This window comes from Trachurus japonicus, chromosome 12 (genome assembly GCF_045865225.1).
Source record: "Trachurus japonicus isolate A0001 chromosome 12, Traja_1.0".
NCBI classification, from domain to species: Eukaryota; Metazoa; Chordata; class Actinopteri; order Carangiformes; family Carangidae; genus Trachurus; species Trachurus japonicus.
This window is the reverse complement of record NC_140918.1, coordinates 6,881,201-6,903,800: the sequence shown is the minus strand read 5'-3', so window position 1 is coordinate 6,903,800 and position 22,600 is coordinate 6,881,201. Positions and strand designations below refer to the sequence as shown.

The 22,600-nt window shown below is 44.4% G+C and overlaps 2 protein-coding genes across 3 annotated transcripts in view; both read right to left on the bottom strand.

The window, feature by feature from the left end:
• olfm1b (olfactomedin 1b) overlaps window positions 1-14,035 on the bottom strand; it is a 25,728-nt gene extending 11,693 nt beyond the window's left edge. Inside the window, exons 1-4 of one of the 2 annotated variants that reach the window (XM_085792843.1) lie at window positions 13,373-14,035; window positions 5,488-5,637; window positions 4,055-4,210; window positions 1,199-1,418 (exon numbers count right to left, since the gene is read on the bottom strand). In XM_085792843.1, the coding sequence (XP_085648969.1) occupies window positions 1,199-1,418; window positions 4,055-4,210; window positions 5,488-5,637; window positions 13,373-13,438 (592 nt within the window). In that variant the 5' untranslated portion in view covers window positions 13,439-14,035. Of the gene's footprint in view, window positions 1-1,198; window positions 1,419-4,054; window positions 4,211-5,487; window positions 5,638-7,040; window positions 7,709-13,372 lie in introns of those variants that run through there. The other variant, XM_085792842.1, reaches the window with a different exon arrangement.
• Window positions 1-22,600, bottom strand: part of dck (deoxycytidine kinase) — a 253,223-nt gene that overhangs the window by 188,325 nt on the left and 42,298 nt on the right. The gene's annotated exons all lie outside the window — the stretch shown is intronic.

Genomic DNA, 22,600 nt, shown 5'->3' with positions numbered 1-22,600 from the left:
TTATTGATCCATTATTTACTTGTTAAATAGCCAGAAAAAAGCCAGAGCCAAAGATTCTCAAATGGTTTGTGCTTTGTTTGCTTGTCTAAGGTTTTCACTTTGCAATGATACGTGTGGTAAATACATCAATTATGCAAATGATGTGAGCACAGCTTCAACATTTGAGGAGCTTTCTGATTGATAAAGGACTTGGAAACCAGTGGCTGCACAACTAATCATCAATATATAATCAGATTTGAATCATGGCCAAGTGTTAATAATGCAGATTGTAGGAGCTGCAGATTTGTGTATGTGTCAGTGTTGTTGTTGTGCATTGTTATAATCGCAATATGATGTTTTTCTCTTTTGCATATGATGCAGCAGCTCTGCTAGTTGGAAACATTACACAACAATTGATCGCTGATCGATTTCCTGTCGAGTGACCAGATGTTTCAACTCTCTAGTTTCTTGTTTCTTTGCAGGATGAATGTGCAGAAGATACAGATGTTACCTCCAGCTGTGTGTGTGAGTGCACGCACAACCTTCACCATCAGTTCACCTTGAGAGAAACCAGAGGGCAGCAGCAGGTAGGAAACAGTCTGTGTGCATGTGTGTCTGTGTGTGTGTGTGTCATATAAGCCTGTGTGATGTGTCGATCACAGTGTGCGTGTCATCATGTGAATATTACGGTGGCCCTGAGGTGCAAATCACAATGACAAATTACTGAACACAACTCTTTTGCTGTTGTGTTTTCTGATTTGCCGTTGTGTTTTCTCTTTTTGTGTTGTGTTTTCTCTTTTGCCGTTGTGTTTTCTCTCTTGCTGTTGTATTTTCTGATTTGCCGTTGTGTTTTCTCTTTTTGTGTTGTGTTTTCTGATTTGCCGTTACTGTATGTTTTCTCTTTCGCTGTTCTGTTTTCTCTTTTTGTGTTGTGTTTTCTCTTTTGCTGTTGTGTTTTCTGATTTGCCGTTACTGTATGTCTTCTCTTTCGCTGTTGTGTTTTCTCTTTTTGTGTTGTGTTTTCTCTTTTGCCATTGTGTTTTCTGATTTGCTGTTATGTTTTCTCTCTTGCTGTTGTGATTTGCACCTCTGGGCCACCGTAGAATATGCCTGAGCATCCTTCTCTCTCTGTCCAGTCATACAACACAATCGTGTGTGAGTGTTTGTGCATGAAACAACATGTGTGTGTGTGTGTGTGACAACAACTTTCTGTTCCTACCTAATTTTTGCATGCATGCTCGGAGTCTCTCCTCAAGATTTGACACTCTGTTGTGGAGCTCCTCGTAGTCATAGGCCCCCATCTCCTCCTGAAGTTCGCTTAGAACTGACGTCAGATTCTGGACCTCCTCCTTAAACTGCAATACCAATTTGGCATCGGCTTTGTACTCCTCCAACACTGGTATCAACGGTCTAAGCTCCTCCATTTTCGCTTTTATGGCCTGAAAGGATTAGAATAAGCTCGGTTGAGTGTCATGCGCGACAAAAAAAGGAAGTCCCGCTGTCCATGAAAGAAAAAGAAAAGGAGGGGAAGTAAAAAAAAAAAAAAGAAAGTAATAAAAGAAAAATAACACCTGTCTGACCTGGCTACTCTGACTCTGACTCTAATCCTGCCTTTTGTCAATGACATGAAAACCCCCTGTTTGTGTCCATGTTCAGTGTATTTTTGTGTTCTGTGTGTCCGTGCAAGTGTGTGTGTGTGTGTGTGTTGTGTGTTTCTGAGCAAACAAACAAACCCGCCCCCCGGAGAAGGAGAATATTCTCCGCCCCGCTGGACGACTGGACGAGCAGAGCAGAGCAGAGCAGAGCAGGTGGCTCCGTCCCGGGCAAAGTGAGCAGCCGTTTTAAAAAGCAAGCCCTCGGTACACCGACAACAATTGGGAAAGCTCTTTATTGGTCATCATCGTTTAAAATGCAACATCGTATTAAGGGTTACATGCTTTTACATGTCACACACAACAAAGTGTCTCGAATTGTACGTCTATAGTTTTTACGTATAGATTTGTTGAGTAACCAAATATGCATAGACAAAAGCCAAGGAAAATAAAATGAATAACAGCAATTGATAATAATAAGAATAATAAGAATAATGATAATAAGAATAATAATAAGAGAAGTAATAATAATAATAATGATAATAATAATAATAATAATAATAAATGTATTTACTTTTTAAAAAAGCTTTTAAATGGAAAACTTTAACAGCAGTAACATGCAGGAAGAGATCAGTGGTGGGTTGGTTTGGGAGAGGGGGAGGGTTTCTTAGTCTTAATGGTGCTAAAGATAAATTAACTGTTTGACGCCCAAATGCTCTCAGTACTGTGGCCCAGCTCAGGGGAATCTGGAATTGACCTGCCTCTTCTTCCCTGTGGCTCTCTTTACATGTCTTAAAGTTAGCCCTGCAAGCAAGAAGACGACAAAACTGTTGACAGGGGCTAGAGCTTGCTAACCTATCTAACAGACACACAAACAAACCAACAAACAAACAAACCAACAAACGCACACACACTTTAGTAGCAGTAAATGCACTTGGGACAGGTTACAGTAGTAATTGCACACATGCATTGAATTGAGCATGCACAGATGACAGGGTCACAACACAGATGTATAATGACAGAAACGCTGAAGATGCTTTTGGCTCAGGTGTTAGATGACATTTTATTTTAACTTTTCTCTCAAGTTGAAGCTGAAATTACTAATTGATTGGTCGATCAACAGCGAAGGGAAAATGTCAACTGTTTTTTTCAGAGTTGGTTAAACGTCTAATAGGAAGTCATTTTCTGACTGAGAACAGCCAAAAAAATCATTGGTTCCAGTTTCTTAATTATGGAAATTGTCTCGTCTCTCTACTGTCAGAGGAAAATGAATATTTTTCATTTGAGCAAAACGAGCGATTTGTTGACATCACTCTGGGATTTAAGGAACTTCCTACTGTCTCCTGACATATTCGATGTAGTTTATAGTTTAAGGTGAGAATCTGGATCTTGTTGGATTATAACTAAGATTTGGGGTTAACCTAAACCTGTTCATTTTAAAATCACGAAAAATAAAGAAACGTGTTAATCGAAGCGATAAACTTGAATTTCGCAAAGGACTGTATACGCTAGCACAAGACGAGTGCAGAAAAAGCTTTTGCTTTGTTGCATTAAGTCACATGACTGCTCTTATCATATCTGCAGATTATAATCTCTGTAAAAATCCCTGAAACATAGTCGCCATCAAATTCAAGAGGCTTCATTCCATATCTTTACATTTCCCACGCGCAGATTTGTCGCATTTTATTGAATATAACGAAGGCCAGTGCAGCGGATTCAATCGAAATCACTTTACTTGCTCGAGTACAAACAACTCGTGCACAAGAGGAGATACACCGGAAAACCAAACAGGAATATTTTGGCTGGAGTTTAACATTTTGAATTTACGCAAATTACATGGATACCACGAATTTCCTTATTCGCGTTGCAGCATTCCCGTCATTCGCACCGCCGCCGGCACAACTTTGTGTGTATTCGCGTCATTGCATTGATTTAGCATGTAATCTAGTTGCACGAAAACTTGACACCATGTTTAAACTGCAGAAGAGGAAACCTGCTGCTGTTTGCGTTACATCACTCGGTGGAAACGCAGATCGACTTTTAAAGATTAAGAAATTTGCTCATTTATTTTGCGCAAAAAATATATAAGACTCCACTACAGGTGTGAACATCATCTCACCACTACATGGTCATTGGGATAAACCTGAAATTTGCCTTTAAACCTTAGTTTCCTGATTTTTCTATTCTGAAATATTACATTAAATCACCTTTTAGTTGATTTAAGACTCAAAGTGAGTTGAAGTTGAATAATAATCCAAATTCTTGCAGTTGTGTTTATATATTTTAATCATTTACTCTCTTTACTGATGCACTATGTATTTTTGGTGTTGGTTGGTCTGAGCCGTCTCCACAGCGGGAGCACTAACAGAATGAGTTGAGCTGAGTTTGATGGGATCTACAGAGCAGCCGTGAAGCTTCTACACAGGATGGAGGTCGGGTTGGGGTAACTGGGTCAATGGCTGGAGACGTGCGTGGCTCCGTACCTTGTATTGCTTGGCGATGTTCTGCTTGTGGTTCTCCTCCACCTGCCTGAACTTGGTCTCCAGACCGCGGAGCTGGACCTCCATCTTCTCCACATACTGCAGGTCCCTCTGGGTCCTCTGGTCCAGCACCTGGATGGACTGGGTCATGTTCTGGACCTGCACATTGGATCATCGGAGGAATTTTTTAAAAACACACACACACACACATCTCCACTAAACACATTCAACAGACTTTGAATATGTTGCTTGTGCTTTGGCATCGTCCCGTCAGTGAGTCACACACCCTGACATCAGGCCAACTCGCAGTCTGGGGCCTCACACACACACGGTGCAAGTGTAGCATGCAAACTGCTGAGACACCCTCCATTAACTTGGCTCCAAGAGAGATCTGCTCTGCTATGCATTAATAATAATACCCATCTCTTTCCTTTAAAGGGATAGTTCAACATTTTGGCAAATTGGCCCATTGCCATAATCCCTATAGTCATAGCAGTAGGTTTGTTACCTTTAATTGTCGGTGCAAGCTATTTTTAGAATGGCGGAGCAGAGCCGTGAGCTGCTCAGAGCTATGCTACGGAGGCTAATGGGATTTCTTGGTTTCCCTCATCAAACTCATCAAATACACAATCCAACAACTCCAAAACGCTCTGGTGGACAAGTTGTGACCTGCACATTCACCACGCTATGAGATAATAACAGAACGTTACCAGACAGAGTTGTTTTAGAGGTAAATTCATGCAAAACCGCTGATGTGCATTCCCATTGGGGGCAGTTTTTCATCAAGCAGTCTCTGTGTTTACCTCTAAAACAACTCTGTCTGGTAACGTTCTGTTATTATCTCATAGCGTGGTGAATGTGCAGGTCACAACTTGTCCACCAGAGCGTTTTGGAGTTGTTGGATTGTGTATTTTACGAGTTTGATGAGGGAAACCAAGAAATCCCATTAGCCTCCGTAGCGTAGCTCTGAGCAGCTCGCGGCTCTGCTCCGCCGTTCTAAAAATAGCTTGCACCGACAATTAAAGGTAACAAACCTACTCCTATGACTATAGAGATTCAATTGGCCAGTTTGCCAAAATGTTGAACTATCCCTTTAAATGAAAAAGGTTTTGTCATAAATGTGCTTAAATATTCCTTTTATGTGTGTGGACGTAGATGTGGTGGTAGGGGGGGAGTCCCGGCTTCCAGTCTCTGGGTGTTGAGCTGCGTTGCATCATTAGATGCATGGCTTTGTGGGTGTGAGCAGCACAATGGAAAAGTCGTAGCGCTGCCTCCCATGATGCCTGTCGGGGTTTCCAGGGAGCTCATTAGAGCATGAATCCCACTCGTGTCCGACGGGCAAGAGGTGACGCGAGGAAGAAGCCTTTTTTTTCTACGCCTGGTAGGTGTTTGCTGTGTGAAGGCGGTCGTCCCGAGGTCGGCGGCGGTTTGGTTACCTTCTCTAACAGCTGCCTCAGTTGTTTGGTGCGGGCATCCCGTGAGCACATGGACTGCTGCGGCGCCACCACAGTGCAGACACACCTTCCCTCACTATCCTGGGCTGAACTGTACACCTGCCACGACTCCTCTGGGTTTGCTGGCAACACCTGAGGACAGAGGAGATGGAAGAGGGAGAGATAGAGAGATGGATGGATAGATGGAGGGGAGAGAAAAAAAGAGAAGGAGTTAATATATAAAGCTGGCTCCACCCGGTCTGCACCATCACTCTGTGTCTTTATAGCCACACAAAGGAAAAAGATTGCAGCCAATCACATGTGGAGGCTGAAGCTACACCCATTATTCATTAGGTTGTGTGTGTAAAAAGCTCCTGAGAGTAAAGTGTGAGGTGTCTGACGTCAGGAGGAGAAGTTTTTTTTTTCTTTTCCACAGTCCCAATCCTGCTGATTGGGAAAACGACTTTGACAGAGACGAGAGACGTCGTTCATCAGGAGCATCAGCAATAAAAATGATCAGCGGAGCAGGAGCTGATTGATTCAATTAGCGAGAAGGACTTGACTTCACACAATCCTCCTCCTCCTCCTCCTCTTCACACCGCCTCCAAAAAAAAAAAAAAAAAGAAAGAAAGGAGCAATCAGAGTGGATGATGGTGGAGCTGCTCTGTTCCCTGAAGGATGCTGCTGACAAGACAAAGAGGAGAAAACCACAAACCTCCTCCTCCTCTTCCTCCTCCTGCACGTCTCCACATCTGGATGCTGCTGCTGCTGTCACACTGATGAAACACCGGCTCTTTGAAATCTAACCCTGCATCCATTTATTCATTCCCCCCTTTTCCCCTCTGCATCCATTCAGTGATAACCCTCCACTTGACAGAGCTCCCCAACATCATCCAGGCTCAGACTGAGCTCCCCCCCTCTGCCCCCCCTCCCCACCTCATCCCTGCATCCAGAGCCAGAGCCAGAGCCAGGAGTCTGACAGAGAGACAAAGAAACGCTTCATCTCTTGACTCTGTAGCAGCAGCAGTTGACGCTGATCCCATTCACACAGAAGAAGAATGGGAAAATAACACCGCTTTGAAATCTGTCACATCAATGAATGATCATTTATCTCCTGCAAATGGATCGTCTTGCTTTTTTTAATTTATTTTTTTAAAATTATTATTATGATGATTATTTCTAACAATAACCCTAAAGCAGATAAGTTTCTCCACTTTAGTGCGGGATCCAGCAGCCCAGTGGCATCTGGAGGAGCCACATCAAACAAGACATCGCAGCAGGAAGGATTTCTCTGAAGCCTCTCCAAGTGGCTTCTTTTCTTTCTTTCTTTCTTTCTCTATTTTATTTTTTATATCGTATACTTTTGACGCGCGCCGTGCAGGAGCGCATCACTCACACACATGTATCACCTCTGAAACGCGCTCGAAATCTCACTCTGTCTATTTTTGGAGCTCATTAAATTTAGAAAAGATACCAAAAAAGAAATGTTAAAAAAAAAAAAAAAAAAAAAAATGCAAAAACCAGCCGCAGGAAATATGCGAAAGTTGCGCACTTACTCCAGTGCTCCGGTCCGGATATCCTCCCTGCGCCGCCGTGAGTTTGGTGGTGTTGAGCCCCACCAGAGAGGGGAGGGTCTGCGACATCCAGTTGGTGATCATCGCCATGGTGCTGAGCACGACGCCGATCTTCAGCAGAGGCACCGACATCTTTGCGCGCTGCTCGGACTTTTTCAATTTTTTTTTCCAATTTTTATTTTTTTATTTTTTACTTCTTCATTCTACAGACTCCAGTGAGAAACAACGGAGGCGAGTCATCATCATCATCGTGGCGGTGGTGGTCGTGGCGCGTCCCAGAGCTGCTGCGGCTGCCTGATCCTGATCCTGATCCTGTTGATGTTTCACCCGGGACTCCGGCTCCGTGGCTCTTTTTTTGGACATCTCCTCCAGTCAAGTACCTGACGGCGGAGAACGAGTCGGACGGACGGACGGACGCGGTGTGGGAGAAGAAGGGGGGAAAAAAAGACCCGAAAGTGGTTGTGGGGAGAAATAAAAGAAGAGGATGGATGGATGGAGAGATGGAGAGATCAAACTGCAGCAGTGGCTCCACAAAAGGAGGATGGAGATAAGGGATGAGAGGAGAAGCAGCTGGAGGAGAAACGTCCTCTGGTATAAGACAGGAAAAAAAAAAGCTCCTCTGCTCTGTCCGCGTTGTCCCGCACACTGCTCACTGCTGCCTCTCTCTCTCTCCGCTCCACCGTTACTATTTCGTTCACGCCCGTCGGTCGGTCCGCCTCCTGCCTGGGTGCGCGCTGTGATTAAGTGCCACTGACTACACACACACACACGGGCTGCTCCAAATGGATGAGAAGAGGAGGGAGGGAGGAGGAGGTACTACGGATCTATCTATATCGCCCAGACGCAATGATGTCAGCCAGGTTGTGGGTCCGTACCGTGGTAATATCTGGAACTGCGCCGGTTGTTGCTGCTGCTTGTGGACCGGCCGGCCGACACCGCGCCTCCCCAGAGGGAATGACAATGAGCCGCGGTCGGCCCACACTGATGCTGAGTTATTATTTATAGCAGACTGTGACATTTCTTCCTCCAGTGCCCCAAAAAATAAGAAGAGGAGGAGGAAGAGGATCGGATCTCTTCTGGTAAAAGTGGCCTTCATTTAAACTCGCATGTCACAACTCAACACACACTAAAACACTAAGTTGTGCACAAATGTGTGGATGCGAGGCGAGTGACAGCGGGACTGTTGATGGTTTATTGATGATGTGATGATGCTGAACTGAAGCCTCCAGCTCCTGCAGGACGATGGAGGTTTTTTCTTTCTTTCTTTCTTTCTTTCTATCATTTTAATTCGTGAGACTCTGGCGCCATCGTGTAGCTGAGTTTGGTGTTGCTGCAAATAAAATTAAAAAAAAAAAAAAAAACCTGAGAGGGCTTTTATACTGAAAGGAAAAGGCGGATGACAGGGGGAATAGAGCGTATACCTTTCAAAATAAAAGGAAGACAGCATCAAAACATCCCATTTGATTGATTTACACAGTGAATCTGCAGTAAATTGCTGCTCAGGTCGTTGCTTTTTGTGCATAATGAAGTGGAGCCGGTCGGTGCACGTGGGTTTAACGCAAGACCGTGCACACACATACACACAGGAGAGGTGATACTGCAAAAAGGATAAATACCGGTAGTCAATGTTCAGAAATGACAAATAATTAATCTGCTCAGAGTCACAGAGTCCACAGCAGCCTTTAGGCAAATACTCCGTCGGCCTAAATTGCAGCACTTGCATGATACATGAGCCTCCTCCCTCCCTTCCTCCCTTCTCTCCAGAAACAGCAGGAGTGGCTCCATGTCCGAGGTTATTTCTGTCGGCTCCATAATGCATTTCTCTGGTTAAGACAAAAATGGAAAGAGGAAAGAGAAATCTCACTGCACCTCCCCCCTCTCTACTTCCTCTCTCTCATCTCTCTCATGTCTTTGTGGCCTTCGAGGTGAGGAGTTGATGCTTCCACAGGTGACCGCGAGGAGTCGGTGTTGGGGTCAGCAGCTCCGTGCAGATCCGACTGGTTTTCTCTCAGCTGCAGGATCCCAGTAGCTACAGTATGGTGCAGGTGCAGGTGCAGGTGCCTCCTCCTCTTTGTGTAGTCGGAGCTCAGTGTTTAAAAACCCTCCTGTTGTCCTTCTGGGTCAAACTGATCTGTTCCCTTCCTCCATCCTCCCTTCTTTCCTTCCTTTCTCCTTTCCACAATCCTTTTCCCTTCCTTCCTTCCTTCCTTTCATCCTTACTTCTTGTTCCTTCCTCTTTTGATCCAATTGACCTGATCTGTTCCCTCCATCCATCCATCTTTCTTTCCTTCCTTTTCCCTTTCCTTCTTTCCACAATACAATCCTATTTGCCTTCCTTCCTTCCTTCCTTCCTTCCCTTTGTCCTTACTTCTTCCTTCTTTTTTGACCCAATCTGTTCCCTTCCCCATCTATCTTTCCTTCCTTTTCCCTTGTTTCTTTCCTTCTATCTTTCCATTTGTCCTCCCTTCCTTCTTTCCCTGTCCTTGCTTCCTTCATTCCCTTCGTCCTTCCTTCTTTCCCTTCATCTTTCTTTCCTTCCTTCCCTTCGTCCTTCTTTCCTTCATTCCTTCTTTCCTTCCTTCCTTCCTTCCTTCCCTTCGTCCTTACTTATTCCTTCTTTTTTGACCCAATCTTCCCCATCTATCTTTCCTTCCTTTCCCTTCCTGCTTTCCTTCTATCTTTCCATTTGTCCTTCCTTCCTTCCTTCCTTCCTTCTTTCCCTTTGTCCTTCCTTCCTTCTTTCCCTTTGTCCTTCCTTCCTTCCTTCTATCCCTTTGTCCTTCCTTCCTTCTATCCCTTTGTCCTTCCTTCCTTCTTTCCCTTCGTCCTTCCTTCCTTCCCTCCTTTCATCCTTCCTTCCTTGACCCAGGAGGACAACAGGAGTGTTAACACAGCAGCAGCAGCATCAGCAGCAGGAGGAGGAGGAGGAGGAGGAGGAGGAGGAGGAGCGACGCTACAGGTGCACTGATAAAAGATGACTGACTAGAGGGAACAGATCAATTAGTCATCCAGTCACTCAGTCTGTTCATCACAGAGATTGATCGGCAGGTTTGACAATGAATTAGAATCACGCTGCAAGTGCAACACACATAGAGACTGAATGATTGTGTCTTTTTTTTTTTAAAGAGGTGTGGCTCTGACATGAAGACACATCAGACAGTATCACAATGTGGAAAGAAAAACCTTAAATGCAGCAGTAAAAGCTGCAGAGAAGCTGTTGTACTGTAGCCTACTGTACTATACAGTAGCAAACAGGTGTTTAGGCCGTTCACACACACACACACACACACACACACACAGAGGGATCTCACACTCACAAAAGAAGCGGAAAAAAATCACTTTCCTGCAGGCGCCAAGTGCACCACAAAAGGCACCACATCTCCACCTACTCCACTTCTGCTCTCTCGCTCTCTTTCTCTCTTTTGCTTCATCGCTCCACCAGCCATACTGAATAATAAATAGCTTCAACCCCAGCTGCCAATCACACCACGCATATTGCAATTCAGCTCAACTCCGTCTCAGTTTCTCACATAAAGCTGCCGGATTGATTCTTTCTCTTCTTTCTTTTTTTTTTTTAACTTTCATACATTAAAAATCCCTCCCTCTGTTTCAACGCTGGACACCATTCGTGCATCATTTCATATTAAGCAGCGTGGATGTGGACAACGTGTTTCGCAAAGTAGATTTAGTCCTTTAAATGTGAAACATTCCCTTTATGCGTACAGTAGTTGTTGTGCATTCACACGAATCCTGAAGAAAAAAAAGAAGCTTGACTGGGGGCAGATGTTGCACAGCGCTGCATTGCATGATGGGTATTTTTTTGTAGGACGATATGTAGGTTGCATGGTGTCAAAGGCTGGGTGGTGGGGGGATGCCATCTGTTTTCGTCAGGTGTCAGAGAGACGCTCCAGGACGCGTCGGGCCTGCAGCGGCAGAGAGGTGAGGAACAGATGCCGCTCTGGCTGCTTTACTATTCTTCACCACGCCAAACGCCATGAAGGCAGTCGCCAAATCCTTCAGCGATCAGGGGATGGGAGAGGAAAGGAAAGGAAAGGAGGGGAGGGGGGTTGGTAGAGGTGAATAAATGTGGGTAGAATTAAAAGAGGAGAAGGTTCAGGTTGCGTGTGCTGCTAATCAGGCGTCTCCTCGGCCAGATGTTGTCACAGGGAGAGAAAGATCTGCAGCTGTCTGAAGCCTGAGACTCATGAGGCGAATGGTTCATGGTTAATGTGGTCGTTAAGGGAGAAGGGGGGAGTGTTATTGTTCGGCATCAAAAGGTGGAGGCCGCGCTCGCTGCCTGGTGATGATGAGTAATCTGGCTCCGTCGCTCTGGATGGATACACCTCTCACTTCTTCTCCTTCTTCTTCCTTCTGCCTTCAAACAGCGCGGGGTTGTGATGTGGAGAGGCCTGCTGCTCGTCCTACACTCCAAACGTGCTGCAGCTTCTTTTTTTTTTCTTCTAAAGTATAAATAGAGCCTGTCAGTGCTGCTTGTTGTGTTTCTGTGGACTACTATCGACTTACCTTCAAGCAGATGACACACAAACACACACACACTGAGGCCATCAGAGAGAGAGAGAGACACTGTCACCGTTACCGTGAACCCCCGGGTCTAAAGTGTAACACACTCTCCTCCTCCTCCTCTTCCCTCATCCCTCCTCCCTCGCTTCCTCCTCCCTTTCTGACGGATGGCCTCCATCAATCAGTGCAAATAGCCACATTGTTCGATTGTGTCAGCATTTTTCCTGCACTCTGCTGCTGCTGCTGGATGCTGCTGCTGCTGCGAGTCCATGCGCTCCACCACCACGTTGTTCGGTTGCAAAGGAGGGATGGAGATAAAATAACAGCAGTAATAACTGTGTGTAAGCTCGCAGCTTTGATCAATTTACAAATCAAATTCCACATGAATGTCAAAGCCAAGCTGTTGCTTCATGAATAAAAAATACCTCCGCTCTCACATAAGCGAAAAGAGGGGCCGACGCTCCTCATCAATTCAGGGGGAAATCAATCGCTGTCGGGGGCAATATTATATCAATATTGTTCTAACAACACATCGCGGGGGCAGGGGGGGGTTTGTTTGTTTTTGCTGCAGCCTACTATATAGTTCACCACCGCCATCACAACATGTTTTATTGAGTTTGTCACTTGGAGTGGTGGAGATGACTTTATTGATAGTACCTCAGTGGCACATTTGATTTTTTTTTTTTTTTTTTTACACTCACTCTCCAATTACCAACAGCACAAATGGATTCACACACACCACACCACACCACACTGAAGCCTATGAAATATGACTCTGTGTGTGCATGCACGGCCAATTAAATCATCACGTTCCTCAATCCAGTGGTGGCAGGGCCTGCAGTAAATAATATTAATCCCTCACTTCACCTCCTCCTTCACCCATCCATCCATCCATCCTTCCTTCTACTATTCCCATTGATTGATTGATGCATAAAGGCAACAGTTTCCCCATGCATGCATAGATGCTGCAAATGGCTTCTTAGACAGCAGGGAGTGATCAGAGAGGATGAGCTCTGATTTTTCGTTTACTACTGAACTGTGTGTAGCTATGTGTTGTTTGCATTTTTTTTTTTTTAATTTTGCATTTAGCTGGACTCAATGTTCTCCTCCTCCCCTCCACACTAAAGTCACAGTGTGGTCACTGAGCATGCTCACAACAGCACCTTTCTCTCCCAGACACTGCATTTGATTGTTGAGCCCTGAGGAGCAGCAGCAGCAGCAACAACACCGGCCTGCAGGCGGCACATCGCCTTTTAGAATATTATTTATATTATATTATAGGCTATTGATTATCGAGACCGTATCAACTCAGAGAGGAAGAGAAGCGAGCGAGCGAGGGAGTGAGGAAGGGAGGGGTGGAGAGAGATCGAGCAGCATCAGCAGCAGCTCTCCCCCGGTATGTGGCCGGTGTGACAGCCCCGGTGGTGGAGGTGGAGGGAGGAGAGGAGGAGGAGGAGGAGAAGGAGAGGCTGAGCCGGGCTCTACGTGGATCTATCCGCGCCCCCGTCAAGCACAATGCATTCACATCATGTAATCCCACCCGTTAATCTGTTTAAGCGGGGTAGAAGGGGGGGAGGAGGGGGAGGGGAGGGGGGCTAATTCACCGGGGCTCTTTAGACGAGGTAACCCGGTAATCTCTAAACGGATCTGGAAGCCAATTAAAAAAAACACACACACATATACAAGCAAAGGAGGTAGGAGGAGGTTGGAAAATGGCGTTTATACATTAATAATAATATAATAATGATAAAATAAACATTAATAATAATAGTGATGATAAAAAAAAAACCTACTTGGGTGAGTTCTGTGCCCATGAAGATGAGGAGAATCAGAGTCAGGAGCTTGCTCGCAGGCTGCATCTCTTGCCTCCGGTGTGTGTGGACCAGCGGTCTCACATGCAGATCGAGTCCCTGTATGTCCCCCCCTCTCGCGCGCTCCGGTCCTCTCCTCTCCTGCCTGTCCTCGCGCTCTCTTCTTGATGCGCTGTGTGGAAGCGGCGGCTCGGTTCCTCTTCCTCTTCTTCTTCCTCTCTGTGTGTCCTCTCGTATCTTCTTATTATTATTGTAGCAGAGAGCGACGGATCTGTTTGACCGACTCGTCTCTGTGCATATTCATTTCATATCTGGAGCCGATCTTCAGTCCGCGCCTCTTCTCTCTTCTCCTCTCCTCTTCTCTTCTCTTCTCTTCTCTTCTCCTCTTCTTCCCCCCTCCGCTCTCTCCGTGTGGCCGCACTTGTTTATCGCTGCTGCGCCGGCACTGAGATGAACATTGGGCTAAAGACGCGCAGACACTGAGCTTGTCTCTCTGTCACACACACACGCGCGCGCGCGCAAAACACACACGGTGATTTTACAAATAAATAAATAAATAAAAAAGGCTTCACTCTGATATTGCCAAAAGTTTACCTCCCCGCCTCAAGCTGCCGTATCAGCTCTCGATGAAAAAATGAGGGTGACGGCGCTGTGTGCATGGTGCTGAGAGCGGAAGTTGCATCGCACGCGGAGAGGGAGATTTAAACTGGCAGCATCAGCATCAGCAGCAGCAGCTCAGTGTCCAACATCACACACACACACACACACACTGGAGACCCAATCAGTATCTATCCTTTATTATAGTCTTTTTCTTTTTTTTATTGTTAAAAAAATGTGTTGAATCCATTTCATAATGAAGAATAGAAGTTGCAGGATAAAGTAAATTGCTCTCTCTTCCTCTCAAACACACACACATACACACACACAATGTTCACTGTGTATTTCAAAGTCTCCTTGTGTTCTGCAAGGACACTTTATTTAGTACGACGTTTTAATATTTTAAAGAACAGCCATGTTTTTTTTATAAAAATTTCCATATTTTCTGTAGCGTAACATTTTATTTCCCATTTTGTTTTCCAAATATCGCACAATTACTTAAAAGGATAGTTCAACATTTTGGCAAATTGGCCCATTGCCATAATCCCTATAATCTTAGCAGTAGGTTCCTTACCTTTAATTGTTGGTGCAAGCTATTTTTAGAACAGCGGAGCAGAGCCGTGAGCTGTTCAGAGCTACGCTACAGAGGCTAATGGGATTTCTTGGTTTCCCTCATCAAACTCATCAAATACACAATCCAACAACTCCAGAACGCTCTGGTGGACAAGTTGTGACCTGCACATTCACCACGCTATGAGATAATAACAGAACATTACCAGACAGAGTTGTTTTAGAGGCAAATGCAGAGACTGCTTGCTGAAAAACTGCCCTCGACAGGAACACGCATCAGCGGTTTTGCATGAATTTACCTTGAAAACAACTCAGTCTCGTAACACAACTTGTCCACCAGAGCGTTTTGGAGTTGTTGGATTGTGTATTTGATGAGTTTGATGAGGGAAACCAAGAAATCCCATGAGCCTCCGTAGTGTAGCTCTGAGCAGCTCGCGGCTCTACTCCGCCGTTCAAAAAATAGCTTGCACTGACAAATAAAGGTAACGAACCTACTGCTATAACTATAGGGATTACGGCAATGGGCCCTGCCCAAATGTTGAACTATCCCTTTAAATCCACGTCTGTGGACACATTTAGAGTCACCAATCAACCTATAAGCCCCCGTGCACAGGGATTGAACCTTCTTTCTAACCACTGCATCATCGTGCCACCCACAATGTTTAATGGAAACTACGTCCATGCATTAAAAAAAAGCCTCTGTGCAGTAAATCCATGCAGGTGACTTTTAATCATTTTCCCCACGTGCACCAACCCCCCGGCTGCAGACCAGGCTTGATTGACATCTCCGACCTGTAAGGGGCGGGACAAATGACATGTTTGTCCTGCCTGTTGGACTGTGGTGACCTGAGCAGAGATCTCATCAGACACCAGAGGGGTGGGGGGAGTGGGAACTTGAGTCCACAGCTGTTATATGGGGTTAAGGGAAAGATTTAATATCAGTTTTTTGCTTCTGTCATTGATAAAACCGGTGTGTGTGTGTCTGTGTTTGTGTGTGTTAGTGCAGCAGTGTGATTTATGTCTGGCGCTACAGTATGTTACAGCACCACTCCGATACTTGAGGCGCCATGCGTCTGTGTGTGTGGGCCGTTCTCCACTTATCCCTCTGCGAATGTCAACAATAGGCTCTTAATTGGGCGGTCATGTGAGGATGATGATGATGATGAGGATGATGATGATGATGATGATGATGTAGCTGTTTTTGCTGCTCATAACCACATTACACACTAATAGCTCAGCGGCCTGTAGACAGACTCTCCAGCTGAGATGAATCCTCTCTTGGTGGCCCAGAGATGCATAAATCACTTGAGTGGTGGAACTGGGGCAAGATCGTATCTGTGTTCTCTAATGTTGGACTCTTATTTTCCCTGTTAGCTGAATATTTTAGCTGTTGCACTGCTTCCTCTGATGTTTTATTCTCCCCATCCATCACATTCACAGACAGGCTTCATGCATGCAGGCGTCAATGCATGTGTTTTTAGCTATAGTGACTGAGTCCGATTATGAGGACAGGGAGGGGATGAGATCTGTAATTAATCAAAGAGGAATGCTGCAGAAGTAACGCAGAACATTTGTTTGTTGGCAGGAACATTTCCCTTAGCGCTGGTAGCTACACGGCCCACACACACACACACACACACACACTGGACGGCAGGGGACACATCTCACTGGCACTTTTTGGGCCAGTATTAAAAAAATTTGTCTCGGGCATGCAGACGCTTTTTTTAATCAGGCCTGATTAAATGTTTGTTATTAAAGGAGCTATTTTTAAGTTGTGCCATCGCTGCATGTTGAATGATAGCGTTAGCAGCTGTTCACAGCACAGAGCTGCCACTTCAGCATCAAACTTCATCCCTTTAGGAGGTGGAAAAGCAACGGCAACCTGCAGCATCATTTCTTCCACTGCAGGTTGATGCTAACCAGCTAGCCCATCTCTGATATTTTCCGATAGCGAGTCACTGGTACCCCGAGGAAGTGGTGTTTCTCCAACAATTCTAATTTTTTATCTTGTAAATGAAGGCTGAAGCCAGTGGTGAACTCGGACAAAAATTCAGCCTGGGAAAATGTACTTTATTAATTCCAGACTGCCACCCTTTTTTTTTTTTAACCAAAAAGACCACCAGACTTCTAAATTTGTACGGTAGCATTATTCAAATTATAAAATACATACATAAAAAGATATTTATAACACGCAGTATCTGTATTTGCTGCGATTGATACCTGTTGCTATACAGCAGAAAACTGGCACTATTTATCCAATATTCAACAAACTGGCTAGTCAATCTCTAATATTTTCCAATAGCGAGTCACTGGTGCCCTAAATGGTGGTTCTCAGACAATTATGATATTTTTATCAAGATTTTAACCATAATTAAACAACTTCAGAGTCACTGTGATGGTTAAATGACTCTCTGCCTTCCACCTAGCATCTCTTGGCCGAAAACCAACCTTGCAAGATCAGCGCCTCCGACCCGGTGTCCCAGATCTTGTCATGGCTGCACCATGACACAAACATGGGCCGTAATCAATAATCCCTTCTTTATGACAGACAAATATACACATCGTATCATGTTGCTCCATGGATTACCTTCTTGCCGGCTTTGTTGAAAACAAATGCGTAGTTGCCATTTAACTGGGAAGGAAGGTTATCCAAATTACAAAATAGCTACATCAATTAAAACATATTTGCTATGATTGAAAAATGGCATTAAACTTGACACTATTGATGTTAGATTTATCATTGTGTTGCACAGATTTTAGTTTTGCCACTGTGGCCTGTTTTACTGTCAGTTTACACACGTTCCTCAGAGCCAAGTTTTACTTTCCTTTAGCAGAAAGCTGCTGACTGACCTGCTCTCCCACAGAAGAAGACTCTGCATATTTTGCCGTACAGTATTTATCTGCATCTGCCTCTGCATCGATGACCCCTCCGTTTCTTGCAGCTTGCTTGTAAACTCAGCTGCAGATTTAAGACAGTGGAGCTGTAACATCTGTGACTGTTGCTGCTGCCAGACAGATCAGTGGATTTGATTGGTCTGTCGGCTCAGCCTCATTAACTGTCGATTGTTCAAGGCCACCGGTGGCTAAAGCTCCGGTCGAGTGACAATCAGCGCCTCACCAACAGCTCCTGTGAGTTGCACTATGGTAAGCCATTTTAACATCTAAAAGCCAGACTGGATATGTGTTGCAGATTTCTGTAATTCAGATATCAGATATCCGCAACTACATTCTTCCTATCCACAATCGTTATTTCAGATCCACAACTACGTTCTTCCTAGGACAAATGACGTCACTTTTGCCATTCATGTGTATGGGGTTTGTCATTACAGATATCTATAATTTAGTTGCAGATATCCGCTATGTGAATTACGGATATCTGTACTAACTGAATTACGACTAGTACTAATCCCAGTTTGAGATATCTACAATTTGATTCTGACTAGTCATAATTCCAGTTCAAGATATCTTTAATTCACCTCAATTAAAGATATCTACATGTCCCTTTTCAGATATCTTAAATTAAGTTTGGACTAGGCGAAATGATGTTGTAGATATCTGTAACTGGAATTATGACTAGTCCGAATCAAATTGTAGATATCTCAAACTGGAATTAGGAATAGCCATAATTCAGTTACAGATATCTGTAATTCACATAGCGGATATCTGCAACTGAATTGTAGGTATCTGTAATGACAAACCCCATACACATGAACGGCAAAAGTGACGTCATTTGTCCTAGGAAGTATGTAGTTGCGGATATCTGAAATGTTCTTTTTGATGAGGCAAAACTGAATTACAGATATCTTGAATGAAAAATCCAACTATTCAAAATGTAGTGTAGTTTCAAAATGTAGTAAGTCGGAAAGACGTTGTTGAATGTTAAATCCGCTTGCCATAGTTGCACACGCAGAGGAAAGGCACTTTAGATGTGTGTTTGTCAGGTTTAGAGCTTGTGTGTGTGCGTGTGAGACAACGCTGAGCTCCAGTTAGATTAATTAGCAGTTTCCTGCATATTTTTACCTTGGCAAAGGTGAAGTGAGGACAAGATAATGTGTCTCTCCTCACATTCTGGTCTTCTAATGCTAAACAGAGGAAAGAGAGAGAGAAAGGGAGGAAGAGAGGGGATCAGGACGAGGGCAGCGGTGAAGAAGGAGAAGAAGTGATGAATGAATGGAAAAAACTTTGAGAGATTCTGAATGTCAACACAACAGGAGGAGCAGGGCGATGATGGAGCAGCGAGCGGTGCGATGTGGAAGAGTTCGATGAGAGCGTTGTTCAAACAGCAGAGCTGAGTGTGTTAATGTTGATTTAAGGTGGAATTTTTTTATTCAAGATTAATTTCCTGTCTGTTGAGATGATGAGAATGCAAATCCCCGGGACGTCCTGTTCGCAATGCAGATCTACATACTGTATACGTGAAATGTCGTCAGTTAAAAAAAAATAAAACGCACGAGAAGTTGCAATGACTTTGAGAGATGACTGAGAAAGACTGATTGCACACTCCCTCCCTTCCTTCCTCACCCCTGACTTTCACTTTTCCCTCACTTTTTTTTTTTTTTTTTTTTACTTCTCTTTGTGTTTTGCAGATTTGGCATAGTTATCCAAGTTTCAGAGAAAAATTGATTAACCTTCCGAAATTTGTCCTCATTTGAGAAAAGGCCTAGTTCTTTCATCAGCTGAGCTCTTTTCTTCTTCCTCTTCTTCCTTTTGCAGTTAGGTTTCTACGAGTAGACTGTGTGTGTGTCTGTGTGTGTGTGTGCGTGTCTGTGTGTGTGTGTGTGTGTGTGTGTGTGTGAAAGAGAGAGACAGAGAGGAACCAAGCAAAAGAGCTCCAGTTTAAATTTAGGTCTTAATAGAATTTGTGTCTTTCCTCTCAGGCACGCAGCCATTACTTCCCCCTTTCATCACTCTCTCTCTCCCGGTGCTCTCTGCAGACCTGATGCTACAGATAGCTATTAAAGATATATTCCACGCTCCTGTTATTTCTCAGTAATGCTTCTTGTTCATTTAAGCCTGATGCTCAGCACAGGCACAGGCACCCGGGTCTGGATGATGGGACTCCTGGATGGACCATTGATGTGGTTCTATATATGCTCACAAAGAGAGAGAAAGTGTGATTGAGTCGGTATTAATCACTCGATCAGCATTCAGACCTTGGGAGGATAAAAAAAAAAAAAGAGAGAGAAAGTGTTGCACTGAGAATGAGGGAAGAGAAGGAGGAGGAGAAACTGAAAAGACTTTGTGAAAGAAATGACGTAAGATCCATCAACGCAAACGAGAAGCGGTGATGCTGCAGCGCCCGTTGAAGCAGAATATTTCCGTCCATTTGTCTCCATGCGGACGGATCAGTGTCAGTTACCAGATGTCGACTGTAGTTTTTAGGCCTGTACAGTGATGCACTCAGCCGTCTCTACTGGAGCAACATTAGATCCGATGATTGCTCCACATGATTGTAGACCAGCTAAAGGATATTACACCACGTTTACGGCCCACTGAAGCAAATATATATGTTTCCCCCGCCTCCCCTCATGCTGCTGCTGCTGCTCTCGAACAGTAATGTAACCATCGGTGTGTCGAGATTGAAGTTAAACACATTACGTGGCCACATCCAAAAATCATTAAAGCTTTATGGGAAGTTCAAGAACCACAGAGTCTATGAATTAGATTATTAACATCCACCGCTCCGTGACCCTGACCTTGGTCATTACAGAGCGGGATGGATGAGGTGGTAGCTAATATATCGCTCCCTACACAGCTGGGGACTTAAAATAGTTTTAGACATCTCTGCAAATGACCATTAGATTAACCCCCGACTCCCCCTCCTACACCCCCCTGTCCAATCACATCTCAGGACCCTCTCAGTAAGGTGGCTGAGCTCAGTCCTCTCTCTACATGCTGCTGACTGCTGGTCTGGGACATGTAGCGTCAGCCTGTTAGCTTCAGTCTTTTAGCATCATATCACATGTAGCCATCAGAGACACACTAAAAACCTTAATACTACTCATATGTATACAATTAATACCTGTTCCCCTAGAAACAATGGTAAGTGGGAACCAAACAGGATTTAATAAAGTTAAATCCTGTTTGGTTCCCACTTACCATTGTTTCATTACACCTACAAATTACAATAGGTGCTGCAACTAATAAGATTAATAACACTCTTGCACAACTTGCTATACAACACAAAGATTATACTTCATATAATTCAAATGTGTAAAATAAATAAATTAACAATAAGTAGCTTATATAGCTAGCTAACTAACTAGCTAGCTGTAGCACATGTAATAAAATATATTTAATCCAGCAAACTCACACTTGCTAGAAATGAAAACCCTGCCCTTTACAATAATGATAACAATAACGATACTTTATTGATCCCAGGGGGAAATTCAGGTGTTACGATAGTCGGCAGTAGAAGCAGATAACAAAGGGGAGAAAAGCATTCAAAATGACAATTAAATAGTAGAATAAATAGTTATACACAAATAGGCTATTAAAAACACCACGGCTGTAAAAAAAAAAAAAAAAAAAACCCAACAACAACAAAAAAAGTGTCAATACGTGTTGGGGCCGTGCAGAGGCCTCACTTATTTGAGGCTGCTGGGTTACACTTGTTTTTAGGAATTTAGACTGATACATTTACCACAGACTATAACGTTGGTCATATTTCTGATTTATTGTCTATGTCCGTGTGAAATCAAGGATGTGGCCTATTGGTTTGAAAGTGACAGAGAGATTATATTGCAGCTGCAGGAAGAGGCGGGTGAGGTGAGCGATGAATCCATCTCTAACACCTGCTCAGTTGCAGGTGTTTTAATCCGATGACTGAAACATTTATGGGAGCTGATTGTTGTGTAGGTGGTGGTGTAGGCCGCCGTAAGCGTTGCTGAAGTGACAGTTTGCCACGGTAAACACAACCAACTATTATTTGCCCCCGGGGCGGAGACGCCTGCGGGCGGACCCTCGGGCCCCGTCTTTGATTCACTGACTAAGCACTGTGATTTAACTAATGCAGACGTTTACACCAACAGCACAAAACTATTCTTAATTGACAAACACTTTGCACCTTTTTCTGCAGCTGCTCCCAAACAGATCCACACACATTCACATTTAACATTCGCATCCACCCGTACAGAACGTGCGTCGCGCTCGCTGGAGATAGATGCTCTTTTATTTCGCACTTCCAGCCTGAGTTTGTCGTGGCGCAGTCACAGATCTTTACAGCTGAATGGCTGTGTGGGTTTAGACGGTTTCAATGCCTCTGTATTGGCCTATTTGTTTTCCATTCAGCTGCTTCAAACCTCTATTAAACCCGGGATTTGTGTATTTCTACCATCATCTCTTAATTATCCGTTCCATTTATTTCTTTATTCACCAGATCCAGTGTCTCTGCCGAGATATTATCGTCCTCTTTCAGACCGTGCAGCTCTCCTCCATGTTTCTCTGCCTCTGAATAGGCTGCAGTGCTGTTAGTGTGTGTGTTGTTGCTGGGGGGCTTATGTTAGCCAGTGATGGCTATGGTTCTGATTTATGCTTGTGCATGTGTGTGTGTACGAGTGTGTGTGTGTGCAGGCATGTGTGTGAGTGACATACCCGCAGGGACCTCTCTGCCACAGACATCCATGCATCATAATGCATCAGCTATATACAAAATTGATGACCGGAGGTTATGTAGGTCAGGCCAGAACGACGCTGCAGACATCCACAGAGGGACACTGACGGACAATGGACGACAGACGGGCGGCTAAAGAGGCCGAGGCCGTCGTTGATAAACAGAAAGCATTAAAAAAAGAAAGAGAAAAGAGAGTGAGTGAGTTCTGCAGCAGGACACGGACGGATGGACGAGCAGCACGAGACAATGGAGAGAGCAGAGTTACGGAGGAGAGCTCAGTCATTCTTGATGTTAGTATTTCTGTCATACGGTACCGTCCTTTGTTTGCTCATCACACACGGCTTCTCTGTGTGGTTCTTGTATTGATGTCAGAGATAATTACAGGAGGATGCTGTCAGTTGCCAGATCGGTATAGTTAGTTAGAGAGAGGG